Source organism: Centruroides vittatus, unplaced genomic scaffold, assembly GCF_030686945.1.
Source record: "Centruroides vittatus isolate TY-2023 unplaced genomic scaffold, ASM3068694v2 scaffold_450, whole genome shotgun sequence".
NCBI lineage: Eukaryota > Metazoa > Arthropoda > Arachnida > Scorpiones > Buthidae > Centruroides > Centruroides vittatus.
The window spans coordinates 2,398,742-2,421,156 of NW_027122709.1; the positions used below are offsets into that span (position 1 = coordinate 2,398,742).

The following is a 22,415-nucleotide window of genomic DNA, read 5'->3' on the forward strand; positions in this document are numbered from 1 at the left end:
TATAATATCGTAGGAGTCCCGTCTTATTTTTGAGAAATTAAAACCTCTTCGGATGTAATTTGATCAGTTTTGTCTAAGTGGAAATCGTTAATCGGCGGACTGTAATTATAAACAAGAATTACCGTTAGTTCAAAAATAATTACAGTTTTATTAATTAGTCTAAGACGTATGGTTTAAAATGAATAAAAGTGGATCGTATTCGATTAAAAATTTATACGGAAAGTTTTCCTAATGCCCACATAATGACGACAATCGGAATAACATGGAACCTTAAAAAGAAACGTTTCTCTTCGATACATATTTCATAAGTCACGTCTTATCGATTTATTAGTCTTCTTTGACTGTCGTTTCTCGGAATTCTCTCCTTCGGTGTTTCTATTAACGAGAGCTATTGACAATGACATCTGTCTCCGTCGTTCGATGAATTTAGGATTAAAGAACGGCTTCTGTTACCAACCAGTTTCTTGTCTTCCGTTGGCTTTTTTGGTATCGGTCTGACATTTTTTATGTTCCTTTTCCACTCGATATTCCATTTTTATATTTTATTTTTAATAATTAATGTCTCGTAATCGAAAATTTTGGGTTTACCCCTTTAGCAATATTTTAACCCTTATAAATAACAATGGTAATCTTATTTGTAAAAAAACCGTGGGAATATTGAATTTTCTCTAAATTATCACGATAATATTTTCGATTTGTATTATTAATATTTGAAAAATATGTTAGAAACGTAACGCACGATGCCAAACAAAAGTATTTGGCACCACAAAAACGTCGAGTTATCGATAAGCCACTAATGCGTAAAGCCAGATTACTTTCCCGTTACTGGACGTGGTGTACGGCTGCCGCGTAGACGCGTAGCGTAGTATTAAAGAGATTGTTTTAAAGAATATTTGCAAAATGTATAAAACTTTGAATATTTTCAGATTTGCTGTTATGGCTTGTTGTTGGGCTTCGATTCCCGAGGAGCGACCCACTTTTACGCAACTGCTGGCCTGTCTACAGGACTTTTACGCAGCCTTGGGTCGATACATATGACGACGTCTGTCCCGTGCCATGGTTTCAAAGCATTTTTTTACCGGAACGATTCCCTCGATCGTAGTGTGCGGTGCCGAAATTCGCCATTTGCTCCGGCAATCGAATGAGATCGAACGAATCCTGGCGATTGCTTCGAGCTGCCATATTTTGGTTTCGCAGTTCCTGTGGATTTTCTTACGATGCCGCCGCGTGGTCTCGGGAAAGAACTGCCGCGTGTATATGTGTACATAAATATTGAATTGGAATATCTTTGTGATCGTGAACGTTTTATTTGTTCCGATAATTCGCCGTCGAGTATATTTATGAAGAGAATTCGCGATTCTTCTCTATCCGCTCAAAACCAAGAGCTTGGTCCAATTTGCTCAAGGCCCATTTTTTAACTATTTATTTTCTCAGTTTGTATTATTTTATTACTTTCATTTTAAAATATTACGTCGTATCCACTATAAAAATTGATTTTCTTCGGTATGGCACTTAAATACGTACAGTATTTAAGATACAATACTAAGTTTAAGTAAGTTTTTATAATATTTTAAGATCCCTCGAATGATTGATAATTTTTTAAAATTTCTAATACTAATCAACGGCAAGAAACCTATCGGTTTGACTGGCAGCCATACTAGAAACCATATTAGTATCATTGTAAATCGAAGCGCGCGAGTTCCGGGTAAGAATTTGCCGAATTTCATTCACACACCCTTCAGTCGCGTGCCATTCTCTAACAACGAACGTGTGAAAACCCCGAGATCGATGGGATTAACGAAATTCTATGTTTTTATTCGATCGGTTACGTTGTTTCGACGTATTTCGGAAAATGCGGACGGTGGCACCCATCGGATTGGCGAGAGCCATTCTGTAGAAATCTAAAAAGTTATATTATTCGAGGATTCTATCCGTTATCGATCGAATTTCCGCGTAAAATTATTTCTAGTTTGTTGGTCGATTTTTGTTTTCGGTACATTTGAAGTGTAGGGTGGACCGTTTACGAATGCCAGTCGAGGTATCCCGAAAAGTGTCTCGGAATCTCGATATTCCGAACGTTAAAAATTTACGAAGACCGACGAGAGTTTGAAAGTTTTCGAAAATAAATAATTTTAATATGTATATATATATATATCGATTTTTATAAAATTTTAAAGGTAATTTAAATCTTTTTATAAGCCGTACTGTTTTCGCTTCACTCGTCACGTCACAATTAACCGAGTCCGGAAAGGAACACCCTTTGTTAACGTTAATCCACCCGTTTGTTTTTAAAGCTGGGCTTTACGTATTTTAAACTCGCGCATCTTGGCATTGTATAGTATATATTAGGATTTATATTTACATAATATTCATTAATCGTTATTTGTTGTGGCGGATTCGCATCTGGTTAATTCATTCTCTTAACAATTTTCTTCTTTCGCACATTCGTACGACGTGCCACGCCGATGGTACTTTACGTACGGAGATAAATCCGTTCGAGCGCAGTTCTTTACCCGAGAGTCGTACGGTAAATCGAAGTAAAAGCACGGGAATAACGTTGCTAGTCATCGATACCCGAGGGAGATTCTTCCGCGTTAAGATATTTATCGAAGAAATTGTATAGAAGCAGTCGGATCGTTGCGGCGGAAGTGGAGCGATTTCGACTCGACGACTCGTCCACGACGTATGTACACGAGAACAATCAATAAAGTTGTTCGATTTTAAAAAAAAGCCACCTCTTCGTTGGTCCACAAAAGTGTTTTACATTCGTTTAAAAATCATTTTTAATATCCGTAAAAAAGAAAGTCGGGTAGAAAATATGTACATACGTCCGGTAAATCTGTATAAAATAACTTCCATCCGTTAAAAAATATACGTCGTTTACTAAAAATTCTTCCGGGTTTATAAAAAAATCGTATTCGGCAGTATAAAAGAACCACTTTCGGATTAATCGAACCAGTGAATTACTGTCCTTTGAGTGAGGGAGATTAAAATATTTTGAAGATCCAACGTCTGAAAAAAGAAGTTTCAAAATAAATATCGACTGTATTGTTTATTACTACTATTAGCGTGGTTCGGGCCGAAGTTTTAAACGCGAAAACGCGTACGTCGGACGTTCGGCGACGTCTTCCCGTAAGCCTAGAAGTTTGACAGTGGCGTTTGGAACGTCAATGGAATCACGCTCGACGTTCCAAACGCCATTGTCAAACTTCTAGCTTACGGGAAGACTGCGCCGAACGTCCGACGTACGCGTTTTCGCGTTTAAAACTTCGGCCTCAACCTCGATATTATTATTACCTTGGAGTAATCCGCCCACCGATACTGTTTCTTCTTTAACAAATAATTATTATTAATTTTAACGTAGTCGGGTGGCCACTGTAAACCCATGATGCGTATTTGCTCGATGTACACGCGATGGAAATTCGTCTCGAAAGTTTTACTTCCCGAATTTCCTTCCACCGTTAATTTGTCCTGCAAAAGAGGAAAATATAAAAGAAGGAACCGGGCGAAATATCTTACCTTAAGCGTTGTAATTATACTTATTTTTAAGAGAACGTCAATCGCTCGTAATCGATATTAAAACTTTAATTAAATGTTTCGGTCGCCGGCCATCGACTAAAATGAACGACAACGGAATCGCCTTACGGTCCGGATGTAATACGAGTAATTATAGCGGCTCAAATCGACGGAAATTTGAGCCCCTATAATTCGATAAATCCGGTGGTTATACGGCCAAATGTAATGTTTAGAAAATCGTTAATTACGGAGGAAACAATGCCCGTTTCTAGAGTAAAATCGAATTATACAAAAGCCGTTGTTTATAAAATTCCAGGATATTTACCGCTCTATTATACGCCGTAGAAATTACGGAATAACGTTGATAATACTTACGTCGAAAGCCGCGTATTTTACCAGGATGTATTCGTTTCCGAGATTCGAAACTGACGGAAGAAGGTTCAATTTAATTATGGCGGAATTTAAATAACGTAATTTTAACGCGGAATAAGAAAGAATAATTTTACTTCCGTCGTCCCAAAACAGCCATCCTTCCGCTCGTCGGCTTTCGTTCAGGGCCACCAACAATCTCAGAGGATTTCGTCGGCTGAAAGGAGGGAAGAAGTTATAAGAACTTCCCTTTAAAAACTCGAGAATTCCGGAAAATTCTCACCTGAGTTCCGTGTTTAAGGCGCTCTTCTGAGTGGTGACCACGTGTCCTCCGTACAGGTGAAGATTAATGGGCTTGACCGAACCGTACAGAGGAGCCGACAAGGTTTCCCATCCCCCGTCGCTGCTGAATTTTTCTCCCTAAAGTTTGCGTTCAGAAATGGGTACCGTCACGGCCCAATAGCGCAAAGTGCCAATGGGTTATAGGAAACTTACCGTGTAATAGTCGTACCAGAAGCCCTTGGGGAAGTACGCTTTGACGGAGGTTACGTTCTGTCCAAACAAAACAAAAAGTAATTAATTTCTAACGGTAACCGTAATTCGTGTTATCGACGAGAAGAAATACCTTTTGTAAGGCCGGAGAAATGAGAAGAGCGGGACCCCACAGGAACTGTTCTTCGATGTTAAAAGTGGCGTTGTCCTTAGTAAATCTGTAAAAGAGGTTCCGACGTTTAGGAAAGTTCCTTTAAATTTCGGCCGGTAAAAAGAAGAAACGATTGTTTACTGATGCCACAGAGGTCGGGCCACCGTCGAACCTCGAACGTGGGCGAAATAAAACAACGTGTACAGATAAGGAAGGAGTTCGTATCTTTTCTCCATCGCCTTCCGCACCACTTTGACGAACTCTTTCTTGAAATTTCCCGGATCCTCCTCCTAAATCGAAACGTATTTTAGATCCGTCGGCATTTTAACGTCGAGCTTTTTCGAAAGAAAAGAATCGTACGTTAGAATTACAATTGTTGATCCACATTCTGTATCCGGCGGCTTTGTGATGGCGAGACAGGGGATAGAAGGCTCCCAGCTGTAGCCATCTCAGACACAATTCCTCTTCCGGTTCTCCCCGATACCCGCAGATGGCACTTCCCGTCTGTCGGAAGTGGGCATTCTCTTAGGCGCTTCCTCCGTGCCGGGCTTTTATAAAAAGTAAATCCGGCCAGAGACGCCCAATGGCTAATTAGCGTATTGTCGACTTCCTCGCCTCCGGTTAATTATAATTTACCTTTTATTTTCGTCGCGCGGTTTATCGATTAAAAGGTTTAAAGCGGTGGGTTCCCAAAGTGGGCGCTACCAGCCCACTTTGGGAACCCACCTCTTTAAACCTCGTAACCCCTGTGAGTAAACCTAGGGGGCACCGGAACCCGGGTTCCTCTCATCCATTAAAACAAGTAAGAAGAAACACGGCGTTTAATGGTTTCCAAATACGGAGAAGAATGTACGGTAAGGACAATGGGAGGTTGGTCTAAAGTTTGGGGGGAAGTCGACGATACTCTTTTAACCACTTTATTTCGGAAAAAGACTTACGAAAGGAATTCCGAAAATGCTGTAATGGAGCAAAGAGGGAATGGACGAGACCATGTCGGACCACGTGCCTTTGTCTTCCCTAATCCAACGTCCCGCGAACCCGCCGCTTCCCGGGAAGGTCGAAGGCGACAGAACCGAAGGACGCGCTTCTTTTAAACTTTTCAAAACTCTGTGGAATACAAAGGTTACCTTTTATTATTTAATTCGGTGGGAAAATCCGGTAAGAAAAAACCGACTTACTTGTAGGACACCAGGGCACTCTTGTGTCCGTAAGTGTTGTGCACGTGATAATGACGCTTTCCCCATCCCCAGTGCACCGAATCCATGCACAGCGTCTCGTCGTACAAATTTCTTTTTCCGGTTCCTGTAAGAGAAAGCCATTTCGGTTAAATCCTCGTTCCCTCTTCGGCCACGAAGCGGAAAAACTTTTTTAACCGCGCTGGAAATTTTAAAAAATTCTGTCGCATTTTCTGTCTTTTTTCGCAAATAAACCGAAGAAAAATATGCCAGCCAAAAATAATTTATTCGGCTATTTTTACGGAATACAAAATATAGAAACGGGGGAGGAATTGTTTTATAATTGCGTACGTACAAATTGCAATCGGTCTTTAAAGTAGAAATCCTTGGTAAAAACAACCATTTCTTTGTTTGGTATAGAATAGAGAGAGAGAGATAGAATCGAAACCTCGTTCTTAATTTCCAGTTTAACCTCGGTCGTCAAATTATTTCCTCGTTCGCCCTTTATAACTGCACGCGCTGTCTACCTGTCGTGCTGGCGTTAGCGTGCGCCGGAGCCAGGTTCCCCCATCGACGTTTCCACAATCGATAATATCTTCCACCCCGCGCGCAACGAATCGCAACGTGGGCAATTTTCACGGGTTGGCCGCGCGTAACGTCGCGCCCGAAGAATTTATGCCACGCGACATATTTTTTTTTTTTTTTTTACTATAAACCTTCGCAAAAATAACGGCGGTTTCCATTGTCGTCGGTGCTAACGACCGAAGTTCCTAAAAATAGCGCCAGAAAACCTGCGGACGACCGGAGAAAGACCCTTTTACTTTTACGGAAATTTTGGATTCGACGGTGTTTTATGGTCCGGATCCGGAAGTCGGAATTTTTAGCGGTTACGCGTAGTTACGCCTTAAATTTCTAAGCGAAAACGGAGTAAAGAATTTGAGAAATTTACTGGGAACGAAAGGGGGCCTGTTGAGAGTGTCGTCGAGGCATCCTTCCGTAGATCCGTTGGCCGAGTTGAAAGGTTCGTTCCCCTCCTGTAACGGGCATTACAACGGACTTAGACTTTGTCTGGGAAAAACGGCGATCGAATTGTCACTCAACAAACTCACGATCCAGATTCCGTCGAAGTCGAAGGAAGAAGAAAGTCTTCTCAGATTCGTCTTCCACCAATCGGAGGCGAGAGGATTCTCGAAATCCGGATAAACCACTTTTTCTTTGTCCGTCTGCAAATTATTATTCTATTAGCGAAAGGAAAGAAACGGTCGCCCGCCCAGAAAATAAAAACCAATAACCTTTCCGATCAGAGGTCTGTTGCTACGCGTGTCGTTAACGAACACCTTGGCTTTCCTTCCGCTTCGATAAGCGTAATTAAAGTAATCTTGTTTAGTACATATCGAAGGACGAATACTTATAACTAATTTAATACCGATTTCGTGTAATTCTGTCGACAGGGAAGACAAATTTCCGAACTCCTTGCGAATGGAAAAAGAGCACCCCGTGGTGTAATCGGTGTGTACGGATTGGACGTCCTGAAAAATAGAAAATAAAAACAAAAACATTCGCCGGTTCTACCGTCTACGGTAAGAAGTCGATGGTTATTAATAAAACACGCCGGTCGTAACACCCCTCCGAGTACCGCACTGTACTGTACGGTACATCCCACGCCACGGAAGATTTATTACGGGGACTCGGACGGTGTTTTATTTATTTATTTATTATTTACCCGAATAATAGAATTTTTTACTGTACGTAAGTTTGAAGGGAACTCACTCGAGGTATATTTTTCTCTTTTATTATCTCCCCCATCCACTTGACGTGATCGGTGGACAGGTATCCGTCTCTACCCATGTGAAATCCCAGAGACCAATAGGGGGGAAGGGCGGGTCGCCCCACAACCTAGAAAAGAAGAAGAAGAAAGAAAAAGGGACACGGTTCGAACACTCCGTTGGAAACGTATAATCGCGCCAGTTCGGCGTGGTTACCTGGGTGTATTGAGCGACGACGTCCTCCGGAGTGGGGCCTAAAAACAGGTAGAAATCCAAAACGCCTCCCCCCAGGCGGAAAGTGACGGCCGGAAAAGGGTTTAACTCGATCTCTGGAAATAATTTTTTTTATACTTTATTTTGGAATTCCGGCGGAGTGGTCCTCCGGACACTTACCCATGGCGTGACCGTTAAGCAGAAGCACTCCGTGCGCGTTTCCGTCGTCTTCCACGCACAGGTAGACGGGGTGAGCGGACGGACGATCCTTGAAGAGGGGAAAATTATAAAGGAATTTCCGCCTACCGAACGGTAGAGAGGAAGAGACAAACCTTTGAGGCGTGAAGGGTTCGCAGGGTGCTTCGACGGGAAGTTCTGTAGGGACGAAGACTCTCTTCGCCCAAACCGTACAAGCGACGGGAGGGAAGTCTTACGGTGATTTGCAGGAACTGGTGGGAGAAGGTGAACCCGGCGGGGGTGGTGTCGAATCTGCAAGGAACAAAGCGCGTCAATCCCCGAGCTGATTCCGAAAGGAAGGGAAAGAAAGAGGACGTACAGGACGACGTCGGTGGACACTCTCCTGACTTTGACTCCGAAGGGAAGGGCGGCCGAGTGGTACGAGACGGAGTACAACCTGGGACGGTGGCCGGAACGCTCTTCCGGGACGGACGGCGGCTCCACTTCGTGTCTGGCGTTTTGCGGATCGTAAAACTGCGGAAAAGGCAACCACCGTGGATAAGTAACACGTAATGAAAGACAAAAGAAAATGGCGGCGATAAAAGACTCGGACGACAACATACTTTGTACTGTACAGTACCTACACGCAGATATTACGGGAATGGACGCGTTAACGTTACTAGTCTTTGGCTTCCGGTAATGACAAATCGACTTATAATTACGGTTAAACGTCGGCGGGAAAAACGAGAAGATTCGGACCGGAAACGGAAATGATAAACCCAATGGGTTAACTTCCGTCGTGGGCCGAGAAAAGTGGAGGCTGACGGGTGACGGAAGAATTAGCTCAAGTACAGTACCAGAAAGAGATATTTCGTGACCACCAGGGGTGAAGATTCCCCTTCCTCCCGGGTTAAATCGCGGGTGAAGAGGGAACGGCGCTTTATTTTGGCCAAACGTCCGAGGGTGGTTACGGGTTTAAACGGGCGCCCGGGAAACGAAGACCGGTAGTGGCTGGAAAAAGCAAAATTTCTTAAATAAAACGAAAAATAAATAGAATAAATAAATATTTTCTTAGCCGCTAACGAAACGAAAAGTCGTTTCGTTCCTAGACGATCGAGCGGCTCGTCGGCGCCCGGTTAAAAAACACTAAAGTAGTATTCCTTCCCCTGATATAACGTTACCCGTTCGGTAGCTCGCTGGGCTACTGCATTTAAAGGTGCATTACGGGCCAGTCGGGTTTTCTACCTCTTCGGCCCGTCCACTCCTTTTAAGAAAGGTTCTGTTCCCTCCGTCCTCTTAAATATTTATCTATAAGCTACAAATTCATTTTTCATATTTATAAACTTTCGAAAATATTTCCGAGAATTTTTAAACGGTAAGAAGATCCCCGTCGTTCCCCCCTCCCCCGACACCCGCGGTCTCTTTTATAATTTGTTGTTTAATCGTCCGGTTAATCGCGCGGCAAAAAATGCCCACCCACGGGTGGACGGGGGCGAGAGCGGCCACCTATATATCTCGGTTTCCGTTTCTCCCCCCTCCGTCACCCGGCAGCGGTGGGCCGAGACCCTTTCGGAGTTAAAGGAGCGGAAGGAGAAAATTCTACCGAGAGGACCTCGGGGTGAAAGACGAGCGTGGAACTTCCGTTTATTTTTAACCGGGCGAATTTTTTATTCTCCCTCCCTAACTAAGGGTTAGGGAGACGCCGAAATAGGAAAGGTGAACGACCCCCGACCTCCCCTCTCTCACGCGGTTAAAATGCTCGCAAGTCCCGTCTTCGTCCGTGCGTTCGAAAAAGTAAATTTATCAGCCGACGACGCGCGCCGTCGTTAACCGACCCCCGATCGAACGAGTGCCACGCAGGGCGCGGCTCCGGACCGGCGCTTTTTAATCGTTTGGGGATCGATGCGGGGGGGAAGGGGCGGTCGAAAGCCGCGGACAATAGAACTCGTTGTGGGAGCCACTTCGGACGTAGTGGAGAACACTCGAAAGGCCAAAGTCGCGTCTAGACGCTCCTGCGGATCTCGGGATAAAATTTCCACCGCCGGACGGAGCGTCGTCCCCAAATCCCATTTACGTCACAAAAGTAAACGGGAGAAAGCGGAGAATTAATAAAGGAGTCACCAACCTTGATCCTGAGTCGATCCCGGGTCTGAAACTCGACTCTGAGAGCCACGTGCCTCAGGTCGTCGCCGTATCTGGAGGGCGAGAGCGGACGAACCAGGTTGGTCTCGAATCCGTCGTAGAAGGGAATCCCCTTGTCGGAGGCCGCGTACCCGTAGTTGGAGGGGTAACGACACCGGGGCGTCTCTCCCTTTCGCCAACAGCATCCGCGGGACCCGCAGCGATCCGCATCCGCCGTCGGATCCTCCGGGTAGCAGTCCAGGGGTTCCCGGGGTTCCTCCCGGCACAGGGGTGTCCAGCGGGTAAGCGCGGGCGGCGGTGCCGACAGAGAAGCCCGTCCTCGGTTGCCGCCTTTGATCAGAGCGTAGTAGACGGGCAGAAACACCACCGACGACAGCAGCAACGCCGCCAACGCCGACAACAGCAGCCACCATCTTCCCGGGATCTTGGTCTGGTCGTCGAAGTACCGATCGGTCGGCATGGTCCGGGCTACGTCATCTTCTCCGGGTTACGTCACCTGCAAATCGGAAACGTTCCGTTAACGCTATTACGGACCCGAGGTACAAAGCGGAGGGCCGGAAGGGAAGTCCCTCCGACCGTCTCTCCCTCTCCGGTCGGGCCACAATAGCCGCATCCGCCCCGGCTCACCTGTCGGTCGTCATGACGACGGTCGACGTCGTCTCTTCTCGTCCCGGTCTCGTTAAGAAGAAAACCGATCCTTCGCCTCGCGCCCTACCGAAGCCGGAAGTCGAGTCGACCGACGAAACGCCGGAAGGCCGGGGGCGGAGTCGGTGCCTTACCTGCCCCGCGCCGCGACGTCATCGATCGATGAAACGTCGGCGGGAATCGACGCCGAGTGGACGGACCGACGCGGCGCTTACTTTTCCCACGCACGACAAAGCGCGAGGCACACCGCGCGCGTTCGACGCGTTCGAAGACGTATTCGAAGGAAAGGAAAGTTTTCGGTGAGATCCCCGGATGGAAGAGCGACGTCCTCCACGCCCCGCCCCCGACCGAAGACTACCCAGAACGGGTTAGAAGGGTAGAAAAAGAAAAGAGAACGGTCGACTCGGGTCAAAGACATTCGAATAGAACCCAAAAAGCCAAATACCCGAATTTTTCGACGGGAGCGGCCCCCGACTCAAAACGGATTTCGGCGCCGACACACTTCCGGTTTGGTCACGGATGGACGGACAAACAGCTAAAATCCCCATCCCGAAGGGCGTGGATTTTAGCGGTTTTGTCCGTTTCGAAGCGGAAGCGAAGGGTAGTCGGTATTTAACGGTCGTCGTCCGTCCGAGTGTTAACCCCTACCGGATTCGGCTCCGGTCTAACTCCCGTTGGGTGAGGTCAGAGGACTCGAAATTCGAACCCCGATCCTCGGCTACGGTTCCGAGAGGCGACGACGGAACCGGACAGGTTCGAACCGTCACAAATTCGGTTAATTTAGGGGATAAGAATGTATCGTTTAGAAAGGCAAAAATAAGTGTTTGTAGTCCGACACCTTTTGTTTATATAAAACTGCGACGCAGTAACCATAAATCGGAGAAGGGATATCCTCGTATGATCGGTGGGAGATCGAATTTATCTTCGATTGTGACCTCTCTCGCGCTCCAGGTAAGAGTCCCGTTACGCTTCGTAACGAGGGACCAACCACTAGGGAAGCGTGATTGACAGAGAATCAATCACCCAATCAGAATGGCCAAAAGAAAGAACGGGGATTGACATAAACCCCGACAATCGAGGACACCTGGCACTCGGTTCGTTAACCAATGTAAAATTACGAAATGTACAGTACAGCACTGTACCTTGCCAAATTATTGGACCCATGCAAAAAATCCATAATTCCTTAGTTTTTCATGTAATAAATCAATAACAATGCAACTGTTGATAGAATTATTTAAAATATCTACGTTTATGACGTCTTTTGAAATAAAAATTTTAATATAATAAAACTTAAAAATTGAAAAATGAAAATTAGTATCTTGTGTGACCATCCTTAACGTCCACGGCGCTTTTATACGAGATGGAATACTCTTTATACATTTTTTCTTTTACTTTTGTTCTCATCAATGGGCCATTGTGCCACACTTTAATAAGAACCTCTATCAGCTCTCTTTTTGTAGAAGAAAGTCTTTTTTTTTTACATTTACAGTGTTGCCATCTGAAAAATTTATTAGAAGTTTTTGTGGTATAATAGAGAATAACATTAAACAATATTACAAAATTGAGGAGAAAATAGCACAAAAGTATGATTTTTGTGGATGGGTTTAATCAACGAGGTAGAATATACTACGTAGAGCGGCTGTGTCTACGGTTACGGCGCTCTTGGTGGCAACGACGGGCACTATCACTTTTACACAACGAATTGGAATATTCTAGACGGCTACCTTTGTACAACATAGATGCCATTGACGACGTCTCGACGTTTAATAAATTAAAACTAAAACAAAGAAAAAAAAACTAGCAACGAGTTGCGTGACTTTTCCAGCTATTTGGAGATTTTACTTTAAAAAAATAATTTTTTTATTATTAATGGATAACATTGCATGCAGCGCCATCTGTTATGGGATTTTTTACAAAATTTTTTATATTTTTAACTATTATAGAATGGCGAAAAGCTTAATTTTGAGGGTAGAGTCGAGTTTTTTTTTTTTAAGAGAGAAAATGTAAATGCCAATAACAAATAAAATCTCTGTTAAGTACGACTCCATTCGAGATACCGCGCGTGATCACTCACTATCTTCTCATCTCCTCCACCTATAAGCACAAAAATTTAACACCATCGATGTCTCTCAAATACATGCCACCGTGCCAAATTTGGTTACTTAATCTTTACTTCATTCTGAAATATTAAACGAAATAGATGCCAACACATCCACACATCTAGCAATTGTTTTCTCTTTTTACTTTTCCGGCTGTTATGTATACATAACGAGGGAAAGTATTGTAAGTCATTTGATGACAGAAATTTCTTTATCATTCCTGACATTCCTGCAGACCTAAAATGACATTTAAATTTGAGCATAATACTTGTGTTTATTTGTAAGACGGTATGTCTCATATCTAATTAACAGTAATTAACAAATTTTGTTACATAGGATCAGTTCTACACGAATCCTTTATATTACACTAGTAGTTATTTAACAGTTAAACAGTTACCTTTTTGAGATTTCGGCAGATATTGTTAAACGAACTAGTATCAAACAGTGAAGAAATGGGACTCACAATAAATACAAAGAAGAATAAGACAATGTACAGTACATAAGTAAAGCTGAAGCTGAAATGCACAGGGGAGAACCTAGAACAAGTAGATAGCTTCTACTACTTAGAAAAAAAAATTTTATTCAAACAATAATTTAACAAAGGAAATTAGAAGCAGAATTGGACAGGCTAATGACAAGTTTAACCAGATGAAAAACATTCCGTTTGAAAAGAAATTAAAGCTTCAATTAAGACTAAAAACGCTAAAATGCTACATTTGGCCCATTTTACTTTACGGGTGTGAGACACGGACACTACAGAAAGATACGGAGAGGAAAATTGAGGCTTTTGAGACGCGGGCAATCAGAAGAATGTTGAAGATCAAGTGGACAAGCGGGACCACTAACGAAACGGTTTTACAGATGGTAGATACAAAAAGAGAGTTAATAAATATAATTAAGAAGAGAAAACCAGCATACTGTGGACTGTGGACACACATTGAAGGGGAAAATATGAACTCCCCAAATTCGCATTAGAAGACAAAATTGATTGAAAAAGATCAAGGAGAAGAAAAAGACGATGCTGGATGGACGATCCCAAGGAATGGACGGGACTGGATAAGGAAGAGATTATTCATAAAAGTTACAAAAGAAAACGGTGGTATTTGCTAGCCGCCAACCCCCCAATCCCCCTTAGAAGAAGGCACGGACAGAAGAAAACACTTACTATGTAAAAAAGATTAAAATAAGTTTATCTACAATTTTTGATATTTCCATATAAATAATTATATTTTAGCACATTTGTAGCGGAGGGCGGGATGAGCTGACCTGGCTGGCCGTAATCCGATGACCCCCGCTTTAGATTAATAAGAGACCACAAATGAAAATTGATAAACCATTTATGATAGTTTTCATTGCCAGAACGGGTAAAAAGTAAAAATCGTTATATCCATTTGTGAGCATTTACCGAGTATTGAATGCAAATAAGTAATTCAATTCTCTATTGTAGTTTTAGTAAACGAGAGTACAAACTTACTACATTAGCTGCCCGACAAGATTCACTGGCATCAGGCAGCCATTGGTAATTCGTTGAGACAAAAAAAAAATTATTACGAATGTCATTTATCAAAGAGCGATGTGCAAAATCCACGAGACAAGCTTAAAATAATTAAATAAAAATATGGACAAAATAGGAGCACCGGCGACAACAGGTAACTTTACTTTGTAAAGAATTATAGTGTGCACGACACGCTTGTTTCATTGAATATCGTAATTTTCTAGACTCATATTCTAGTATTATCCGTAATTTCACAAACAAGAAAATTTTAAGTTGGACAAAACACAGTTAACTTATTTCATTAGCGTCAACAATTAAACAATCCCTTTTTTTCGACGTTCCTACTTTACTCACTAGGCGGCGTTAATGCTTCCCGTCGGTGGCCATACTTTCCATTGCGAAGTATACGTAACAGCCGAGAAAGTAAAAGTAAGGAACAACCTGGTAGTTTTAAATAATACACAACGGAGCATTTTATTCAAACAAACAATTCTTTTCGATTTGTATCAATGTATTAAAAATAAACAATATCTTCAAGTAGTCGAGATTTTAAGGAATACCTTTTTTTCGTTAATTGTATGTCCCGAATTCGAAAACAGCCATTCGGACGAAATGAAGTTGCCGGAATACGTAAGAATTCTAAAGCAATTTTCCCGAAATTACCGGTAAATTTCTCTGGTCCAGGCCACGTTTTCGAAAGACTAACGAAGATTCTAAACAGTATTTCGAGTGAAGATGCAAAATTTTGCGCGTGATCCGGACGACTTTTGCACTCTTGACCACGTCTTTACCGTCTCTGTCTCCTTCGTCGCCCTTTGGATTTCGGCTGCAGCCGGGTAAAATCACTGGAAACGGCGTCTACCGTTTCCAGTGATTTTTCCGAGCGTAACCGCAACGACACGCGACACGGCATTGGCGCGGCGCGTTGCACCCACAAAATCGATTCTTTCGAAGCCAGGAATCCCGCCAGTGGCCGAATAGATAAAACTTCCGAACACCGGTAGTTAGTGGTGGGTTCGCGCCTGGCCAACGACCGAACACGTAGGGTTTTCCGGGTTTTCTTCGCGTTAGTAACACCTAAATAGGGACCAATTTCCGTAAAACACTTCCCGGGAGCAGAGGTGTCGGTTCTTTAAAAGTTGAGGTACGGAATTTTGTGAAAGCAGGACCCGGCACGTAAAATCTTAGCAAAACTTAAACCACTTATGTATGGTAGTATTAATAACTGATACCTCGAGCTTCCATACCTACAAAAATGTGAGGTACGGAGTCTTCCACACCTTCCGTAGTGGAAACGACACCCCTGCCCGGGAGTCATCCCCCTCGGCAGATCGGCCGCCTGTGGCGTTGCCGTAACCAAATAAATCGAAACCTAAACTTCGGAGCCAGGGTCTAATAATGTGGCGGCAGCGTAGAGAATTCTCCATTCCATTTGCCGAAATCTTTCGCTGGCATTAGCGACCGCTGCGTTTGAAGTGGCTTTCCCTCTGTTGTGTCCGAAGAGAGATTTTCAAATTATCCTCCCACGGGTGCCGGCATTAGAGTTTTCTTTCTCGGACTGTAAACTCGCGAATAAAAAAAAGAAGCCGGGAAAGGGAATGGAGGCGACGTTATTTATCGAAGCGTAAGAAAAGCTTTGGGCACTTTTCTCTATTTTGGTTCTAATAGCCTCTTTCTCTAAAGTCCTTTTTCTTTTGTTTGTTTTTATTTGGATAGAAACCGACCAGTCGTTTGACTCTCTCACTCGTTACCGGAAAGCCATTCTTTGTACGGCGCTCGGCACTTTCCAAATTCGAAGGGAATCGTAAAGTTTCTCTCTCTCTTTTCTTTGCTCCTGTAAAAATAGAAAGGAAAAAGGAATCGGGAGAAAGTTTTTTCTTCCCCCTCTTCAATTATCTTTAATTGTCTAAAGGGTGGAAAACGTGTTACTTTAATGCCTACTCCGGTAACGTCCTCTTTTTTCTTCTTCCACCGGTTAAACGATGGAATTTTGTTGGCTAAACGGGGAAATCTTTAACGGATTTAAAATTTGCCAGAATTATTTATATTTTCGCTTATTTATTTAAAAATGTAGGATATTTATTCTCGTGTTTTATTTAGTTCGGAATTTCGTTAACAGATGACGGCACTTTCGATTTTTGTATTAATACGAATTTAAATTAAAATGATTTCGGTCTCGTCTTCCTTCCGCGTAATTTCGTTTTAAAAGCATTTCTTTTAGACAAGAAAATAAATATAATCCGGTTGTTTATTAAGTAAACTCGAAAGGAAAACACCCGCAGTAAAAAGCAAATATTTAATTAAAATAGAAACCGCTCCCGATAATTTCCTCCGGAAAAAAATTTCCAGAAAATTAAATAATAATAATAAATGATTTACGGAAATTCTTCCCCGTTTTACGGGTTACCGACGTAACGGGAAAGGTGAATAATTGGAGCGGGAATTGTGTTTTATAGACTAAAATGAAAAATTACGAGCCGAGTTAAAAGAATTCTCCGGATTTACGGCGGTTTTCATTTAACGTTATCGACGCCGTTATTCCTTTATTCGATTTTGTCCGAGTATTGTGTTCCGAAGCCGTCGTCTTCGGCCTTCCCTCCCTCTTCCCGTCCGATAAACTTATTATTACTTTCGTCCGCCAAACTGCGACTCTACTAAGCGCGAGTCTGGTGGAATAATAAGTGGAAAAGAGATTTAAATGTTTTGTAAACAACAATTTTCGTGCGGGAGACGTTTACGACCAGAATTAATCTCTTAAATAATCGACGGCAAACGGGAATTTACGCTTGGAAAATCCCAAATTTCGCTGCCGGGACTGTAAAAGGGTGGCTCTAATCTCTCGAATTAATCTACGAATAAAATAAATATTTTGGTAAACGAATGGCGGTCCCATTCAAATTTACGGCTGGACCCAACAAATATGTTATTTCTTCGTTTTCGCCATTTTAACATTTCTTTCCGGCCGGCCCCCGCGGCTTACCACGTCACCAATTTAACGGGTGACCACGGGGGGAGACAACAGCCTTTCTCCCCTTCGTCTTTCGCCCACTCAATGGCCCTAAAATCAAATTTTCACCCGCTTCGGATCCCGAATTTTCGTTTACGAAAACTGGACGAAAGGACAGGAATGTCGGCATTAATAGTTCTGTACGCGAGACCTCGTTTAAGAAAAATTCTCCCACTTTCCCGTAATATACTGGAGGGGGTGGACCGAGAACTGGGTCGTTCCGTTTCCGGGACGAAACCTCTCTGGCCTCCTTCCAACTTCTTGGCGGAAAATTGTCATTTCCTCCGTCTCTCGTCTTCCGTTTCTCCCGTTGTTCTTTCTTCCCCTCCCCATCCGTCCGTTCTCTCTTCCGCCGAAACCGGGTTTAACCCAGAAAACGGAAAAGTTCTCCCCTTCCCTCCACCGAATTTCCAGTTTCTATCCGAAACTTTATTCGGGAACCAGTGGAATTCCGCGGTGAGAAGCGGAAGAACTTATTTGTAACGAACAATTATTTTTATTGTGACACGGTCACAATGCCGGGCTGCAATTTTTAATTTATTTAATTTAAAATATACGCTCTCCACCTCAAATTAGTAGTGGGTTGCCCCCGTACATCATACTTTTCCTTTAACAACAGAGTCGCGCCGGTCATCTAACACCTTTAGGGGGAAATTTTTGAATTGAAATAACGTGACTTCCGGTTTACACAGGAAGTTCCTATATAGTCAATTGGGGCCTTCTGCTCCAAGGTTTCCATATCTGGTCTCGGATTTAATTTATTTAACTCCGTTCTCGAGATCAAGGGGAATTTATAGGTCTACATTTTTTTCGAATTAAAGCCCAGAAATGTCTCTCGCATCTCCGCCCGGGTAAAGTGATTTTTTTAAAAAACTCTTTCCGTCTGTAACCGGAAAGGAGGACGAGACGAAGGAAGGGAAATTTTAGTTTTTGCGAACGGCCAATTCTCTTCAGCATCCCCGCATAAAAATCCGAGAAATTTCTATCGGATTAGGTGGGGTGATCGACGGAGACGTCACCAGAACTTTGCTTAAAAACTTATTACCCGTCACCGTTTGACGGATGATTCTTTTCCCCTTTTCGAATTATATTTTCCGTAATATTTTCCCAACGTAATCTTCTCGAAATTTGTTTGCCGGAGAAGAAAGACGTCGGTCTCCTTACCTTCTACTGCGACGTTTCCGGGTAATTCCGGTCGAAAGGATTCTAAATTTGCACGTAACTGCCACCATCTTCTCATCTAAATTCGACGGAAACAATGAAAACGTGTCACCGGCGTAAGTACGTGGCACAGTCGATAAAAAACTCGGAAAATCCCCGTCTCCTTCCCCAACCCTTGGTAAATTTAAAGATTACAAATTTGTAGTGCAAAATACTTAACGGATTAAAATCTTTCATCGGATAGAGTGTAGGAGAAACAAACGTCACGCGCCGAGAAGAAACGAGACATTTTATTACGTTTTTTGTTTCTCTCCGGAAACGAACGACGGAGCGGAGAAAGTAGGTAAAGTCGAAGAATCGTACAAATGGCAGGCGACCGGACGGTTATTTATGTCGCCGGGAAATAAATGGGATCAATATTTGCAAAGTTATCTTCTGGGTTGTCGCTTTTTTTTCTACAGTTACGTCGATCCGGATAGGCGGAAAAAGCGTTTAAAATGATTAACTCCGTTGCCCTCTCTCCCTTGTCTAAACTAACTCCCTCTTCCTCTTTCGCTCTACCGAAATTTCGGCCTGGCTAAAATAATTACGTTAAAAGCGGTGGAATATCTTTCCCGATTCCGCTCTACCTCGTTTTAACGTAAAACTACGTTAAACGAGGATCTCTCGCGAGTAATCACCACCCAACGAGTATCTACGGATGCATTCCTTAGCCAAGAAAATAGAACACGGTTACGAAATAATTTAAATATTTAGTTTCAGAAAATTCGGCCGCGAAAGATTATTTAGCGCTTCGGTCTGCGGATCTTGCGTTTTTCTTCTACGGAAACAATGATTACGTAACACATTCCTATCGACTTTCGATCGTCTTGTAGTATCGAATGTCGAGTAATCCGAGGATACCTGCGCCATCCATTTGTTACGTCGTTTGTCACCTCTCTTCTAACACCGGCTCCTTCTCCGGTTAGACAACGCCCGACGTTTTATCGGGAGAATCGTTAAACAAAGGGAAAGGTTAAAGAAATTTTTCGGTGTAAACTCTTTTAAATAAATAACACCGATGAAGGGAAGGACAGTTTGATTTTCTCCGAGTGTTTTTTCTGGTGGGGAAAAGACGAATCGGGAAATATTCCCCGGATTTATTTATTACAACTTGTTAGAAAGAAGCATTTGTCACATTTTTATTGTTGCTGCGGGGATAACTTGGGATAAAAATTCGAATCGGACACCGAGGACGGAAGCCGTATTTTGGCTTTCCTCCAAGACACCCCGTTATCGATTACCGACGAAGAATTCCAAAATGGAAGAATTTCTGGAAGCCGAGGGATGATCTCCGTCGACACCCCAACCGGGCGAATTATAAAAAACAGGGGATTGGTTCACGTCATCGTCGACGTTGCGTAGGGATCCGTCTTTGTCCGAGCCACGGACGAGACGTCGGTTTCTGTCGCGGAGAATGTTAATCGACGACCGGGTCCCACCTCTTCCCGCCGTTCCCGGGCGATTTACTTCCCCGAAACTTCATTTCGGTGGGGGAAAATGGGGGAAAAACGGCCGATCCAATTGGGTGGAATCGATCCGTTCGATTCGAACCGTTAGGGTAGGAGCGATTTTTTTCTGGGAGAAAAATTAGCCAAGGGATTATTGATAACTAAGCAATAACTCGTCTAACCTCGGCAGCTGTTAGCTTTCCTCAATTACTCACCTACTGTCATAAACTTTCTCTATTAGCCAAAGTTAGAGGAGTGGAAGATGGCACCGACTTTCTTTCATTACCGTTACCTCCATAAAGAACATTACTTATCCGAACGGAGGAGGGGAGAGCTTTGGACTCGGAGAGAATCCGTTTGGCTGCCCGATAATTAGGCGGGCTTTAAATACGGTATAAAACGAAATTACGGCGGTCCTCTTTATCACGTGGCTCCTCTCCGGCTTTAAACGTCTCTTTTTAAAGATCGTCTAGCCCACATTTTATATTCCGACGGTCGACCCGAGGAGATGCTCGGTACGGAAAGGGTATTCGCCTCGGAATCTCTATATTAAGGGAGGGTGATCCGAGTTAGTCGGACACAAATTAAAATTATAAAAAAAAGGCGTATAGAATATACTTATAATTAAATCTGAAGCATTTCTATTTTAAGTTTGGTTTTTGGAAATTTTTTAAAGTTTAAATCGAATTTGTAAGAAATTCTCGACGTTTCCGGAGAATTTACGTCAATTTTTATCTGTAAATATTTTTAAGCTGTCCGGTAGACATTTCTAAAGTAAATTACGCCGATATTACACCATTTTAAAAATTTATTTCATTTTTTTTATTTTTATAAATACCAGACGGAGTAAATAACAAAATAAGTAATAAATTCTATCCAATTAAACGTCGAAAAATAAAATTTATTCGTTCGAATTAAGAAAGAATTATATTTAAAAAGTCTTTTTAACCGTAGAAAACGTCCAGACAGACGGCTCTTTAATTTCCTTTTTTTATTTATTTTCCAGTTTTCCGAAGAGAACTTTTTCAAAAACCATCGTTTTCCAAGTAAATTGCAAATATTTTATTTTTAAATTGTTTGATTAAAAATTCGAAGCCGTCCTAACTTTCTCCTTTTTCTATTAAAACAAAACTGTCGCAGCGCTTGGTTCCTCTAATGTTTATACAAGGGGATTAAACGCGGAGGCGTGAATATCATTTTAAAGGGTAAGGTCGAAGAACGTTGAAATTGTCCTTAATTTCCTCCCTAAAATAATTTTGACAGATTTTCATCGGTTTCGACGCTATCCGGTGGGCTCGAAACGGCACTCGCTACTGTTTTCAGCACGTAAATCCGTACAATATTTCCGTCTCCGTCCAGAATATTGTCTCTAACTGTAAACCAAGATCTTATTTTAGTATATTTGTTAATCTAATACAGGTAAGCCCCGTATAACACGGGAGTTACGTTCCAAAAAATTGCCGTGTTATGCGAATCCGTGTTATACCAAACAAAGAACTAGTGCGAAAAGGGGATTAGGTTCCAAAAATTAAAAAAAACCATGCTGTTAAATCCTTCTTTAAATCGGATTTATTATTCGCAAGTCGAAAGGCCGGATGCAGACAAGCATCGGGGCATACAAAATTACAAATAAAAATAATAATATACTGAATATTATACTGTAAAAATATAAAATAATTTATATTGTTAATTTAAATTAATTTAAATAGTAGCCAGGACGCCCCTAGTGGCCATTTTTGAGATACAGCGAAAGAATCCGGTTTTTCAACTTTATATAGTAGATCATTTTCATGGGTAAAATACTTATTCATTATTTAAGTAAATATTTTACCAGAGGATTATTCGTCCTATATGATGATCTCAGCATGAGCATCATCAACTGGTAACAGTTTTTATTACATTTCATATTGTACTGTACGAGTGTTTTACCTAATTCCCGAACCGTGTTAGAGTGAACTCGTGTTATACGGGGGATGTTCTCAATTCTCGAACCGTTTTAGAGTGAACTCGTGTTATACGGGGAATGTTCTCAATTCTCGAACCATGTTAGAGGGAATCCGTGCTATAGAAGTGCCGTGTTATACGGGGGTTACCTGTATATTTTACCCAAATACCTATTCCACCCAATCTACCTATTCCGCACAACCTACCTATTCCACCTAACCTGTCTTTCATAAGAAATTTCAATGTTTTGCTAGGAAATAAAAATATCTGACCTTATCTATTAAGAAGCTTTATTATTAATACTTAGAAAGTAAAAATGGCATCGAAATCTTTTCACGCCTTCTTTACTTCTTTAAAAGTAATTTCTCGGAGTTCCGCAAAAATTAATACTGGGAAACGAAGGTTCGGTAGACGGAAGATTAAAGGCAGCCGGGCCAATTTAAAGTGGAAGAAAGAAAGTTTTTTGTTCTCTATTCATTTGAATATAATAAATAATAATAATAATAATAAAAACAATGCTCTTCCTTGTTTCGTCCAAAGACACGGCCAAATCTTATTCCTTCGTCCTCCAGC

The 22,415-nt window shown here is 42.4% G+C and overlaps 2 protein-coding genes across 3 annotated transcripts in view; one reads left to right on the forward strand and one right to left on the reverse strand.

Annotated features, from left to right (window-relative positions):
- LOC136989212 (tyrosine-protein kinase RYK-like) overlaps nt 1-2,730 on the forward strand; it is a 93,081-nt gene extending 90,351 nt beyond the window's left edge. The window contains exon 14 of the mRNA XM_067287305.1: nt 927-2,730. Within this exon, the coding sequence (XP_067143406.1) occupies nt 927-1,038 (112 nt within the window). The 3' untranslated portion in view covers nt 1,039-2,730. The remainder of the gene's footprint in view (nt 1-926) is intronic.
- Nucleotides 2,731-2,758: 28 nt separating this feature from the next.
- LOC136989211 (lysosomal alpha-glucosidase-like) lies at nt 2,759-11,728 on the reverse strand. Of its 2 annotated transcripts, none has more exons than XM_067287304.1 (21): nt 11,670-11,728; nt 9,985-10,497; nt 8,239-8,393; nt 8,015-8,171; nt 7,863-7,950; nt 7,686-7,798; nt 7,474-7,599; nt 6,996-7,232; nt 6,813-6,926; nt 6,653-6,737; nt 5,707-5,830; nt 5,467-5,635; nt 4,889-5,032; nt 4,670-4,818; nt 4,511-4,595; nt 4,381-4,437; nt 4,169-4,305; nt 4,023-4,102; nt 3,892-3,941; nt 3,298-3,471; nt 2,759-3,012 (listed from the first exon to the last, which is right to left on the reverse strand). In XM_067287304.1, the coding sequence occupies exons 2-21, from the start codon at nt 10,459-10,461 to the stop codon at nt 2,947-2,949; spliced, it is 2,787 nt and encodes a 928-aa protein (XP_067143405.1). In that variant the 5' UTR covers nt 10,462-10,497; nt 11,670-11,728; the 3' UTR covers nt 2,759-2,946. The 2 variants fall into 2 exon arrangements, with proteins under 2 accessions (XP_067143405.1, XP_067143403.1); XM_067287302.1 differs by lacking the exon at nt 11,670-11,728 and adding an exon at nt 10,629-10,771.
- Between the last annotated feature and the right edge of the window lie 10,687 nt (nt 11,729-22,415).

What these genes read in the sequence shown, in the direction of transcription:
- LOC136989211 (XM_067287304.1), bottom strand. Translation starts at nt 10,461, where the DNA reads ATGCCGACCGATCGGTACTTCGACGACCAGACCAAGATCCCGGGAAGA. An exon ending in GGGATCGACTCAGGATCAAG is followed by an intron (nt 8,394 to 9,984) that starts GTTGGTGACTCC and finishes CCTTTTCCGCAG; the next exon opens with TTTTACGATCCGCAAAACGC. An exon ending in GCATTTTCGGAATTCCTTTC is followed by an intron (nt 5,033 to 5,466) that starts GTAAGTCTTTTT and finishes CACTTCCGACAG; the next exon opens with ACGGGAAGTGCCATCTGCGG.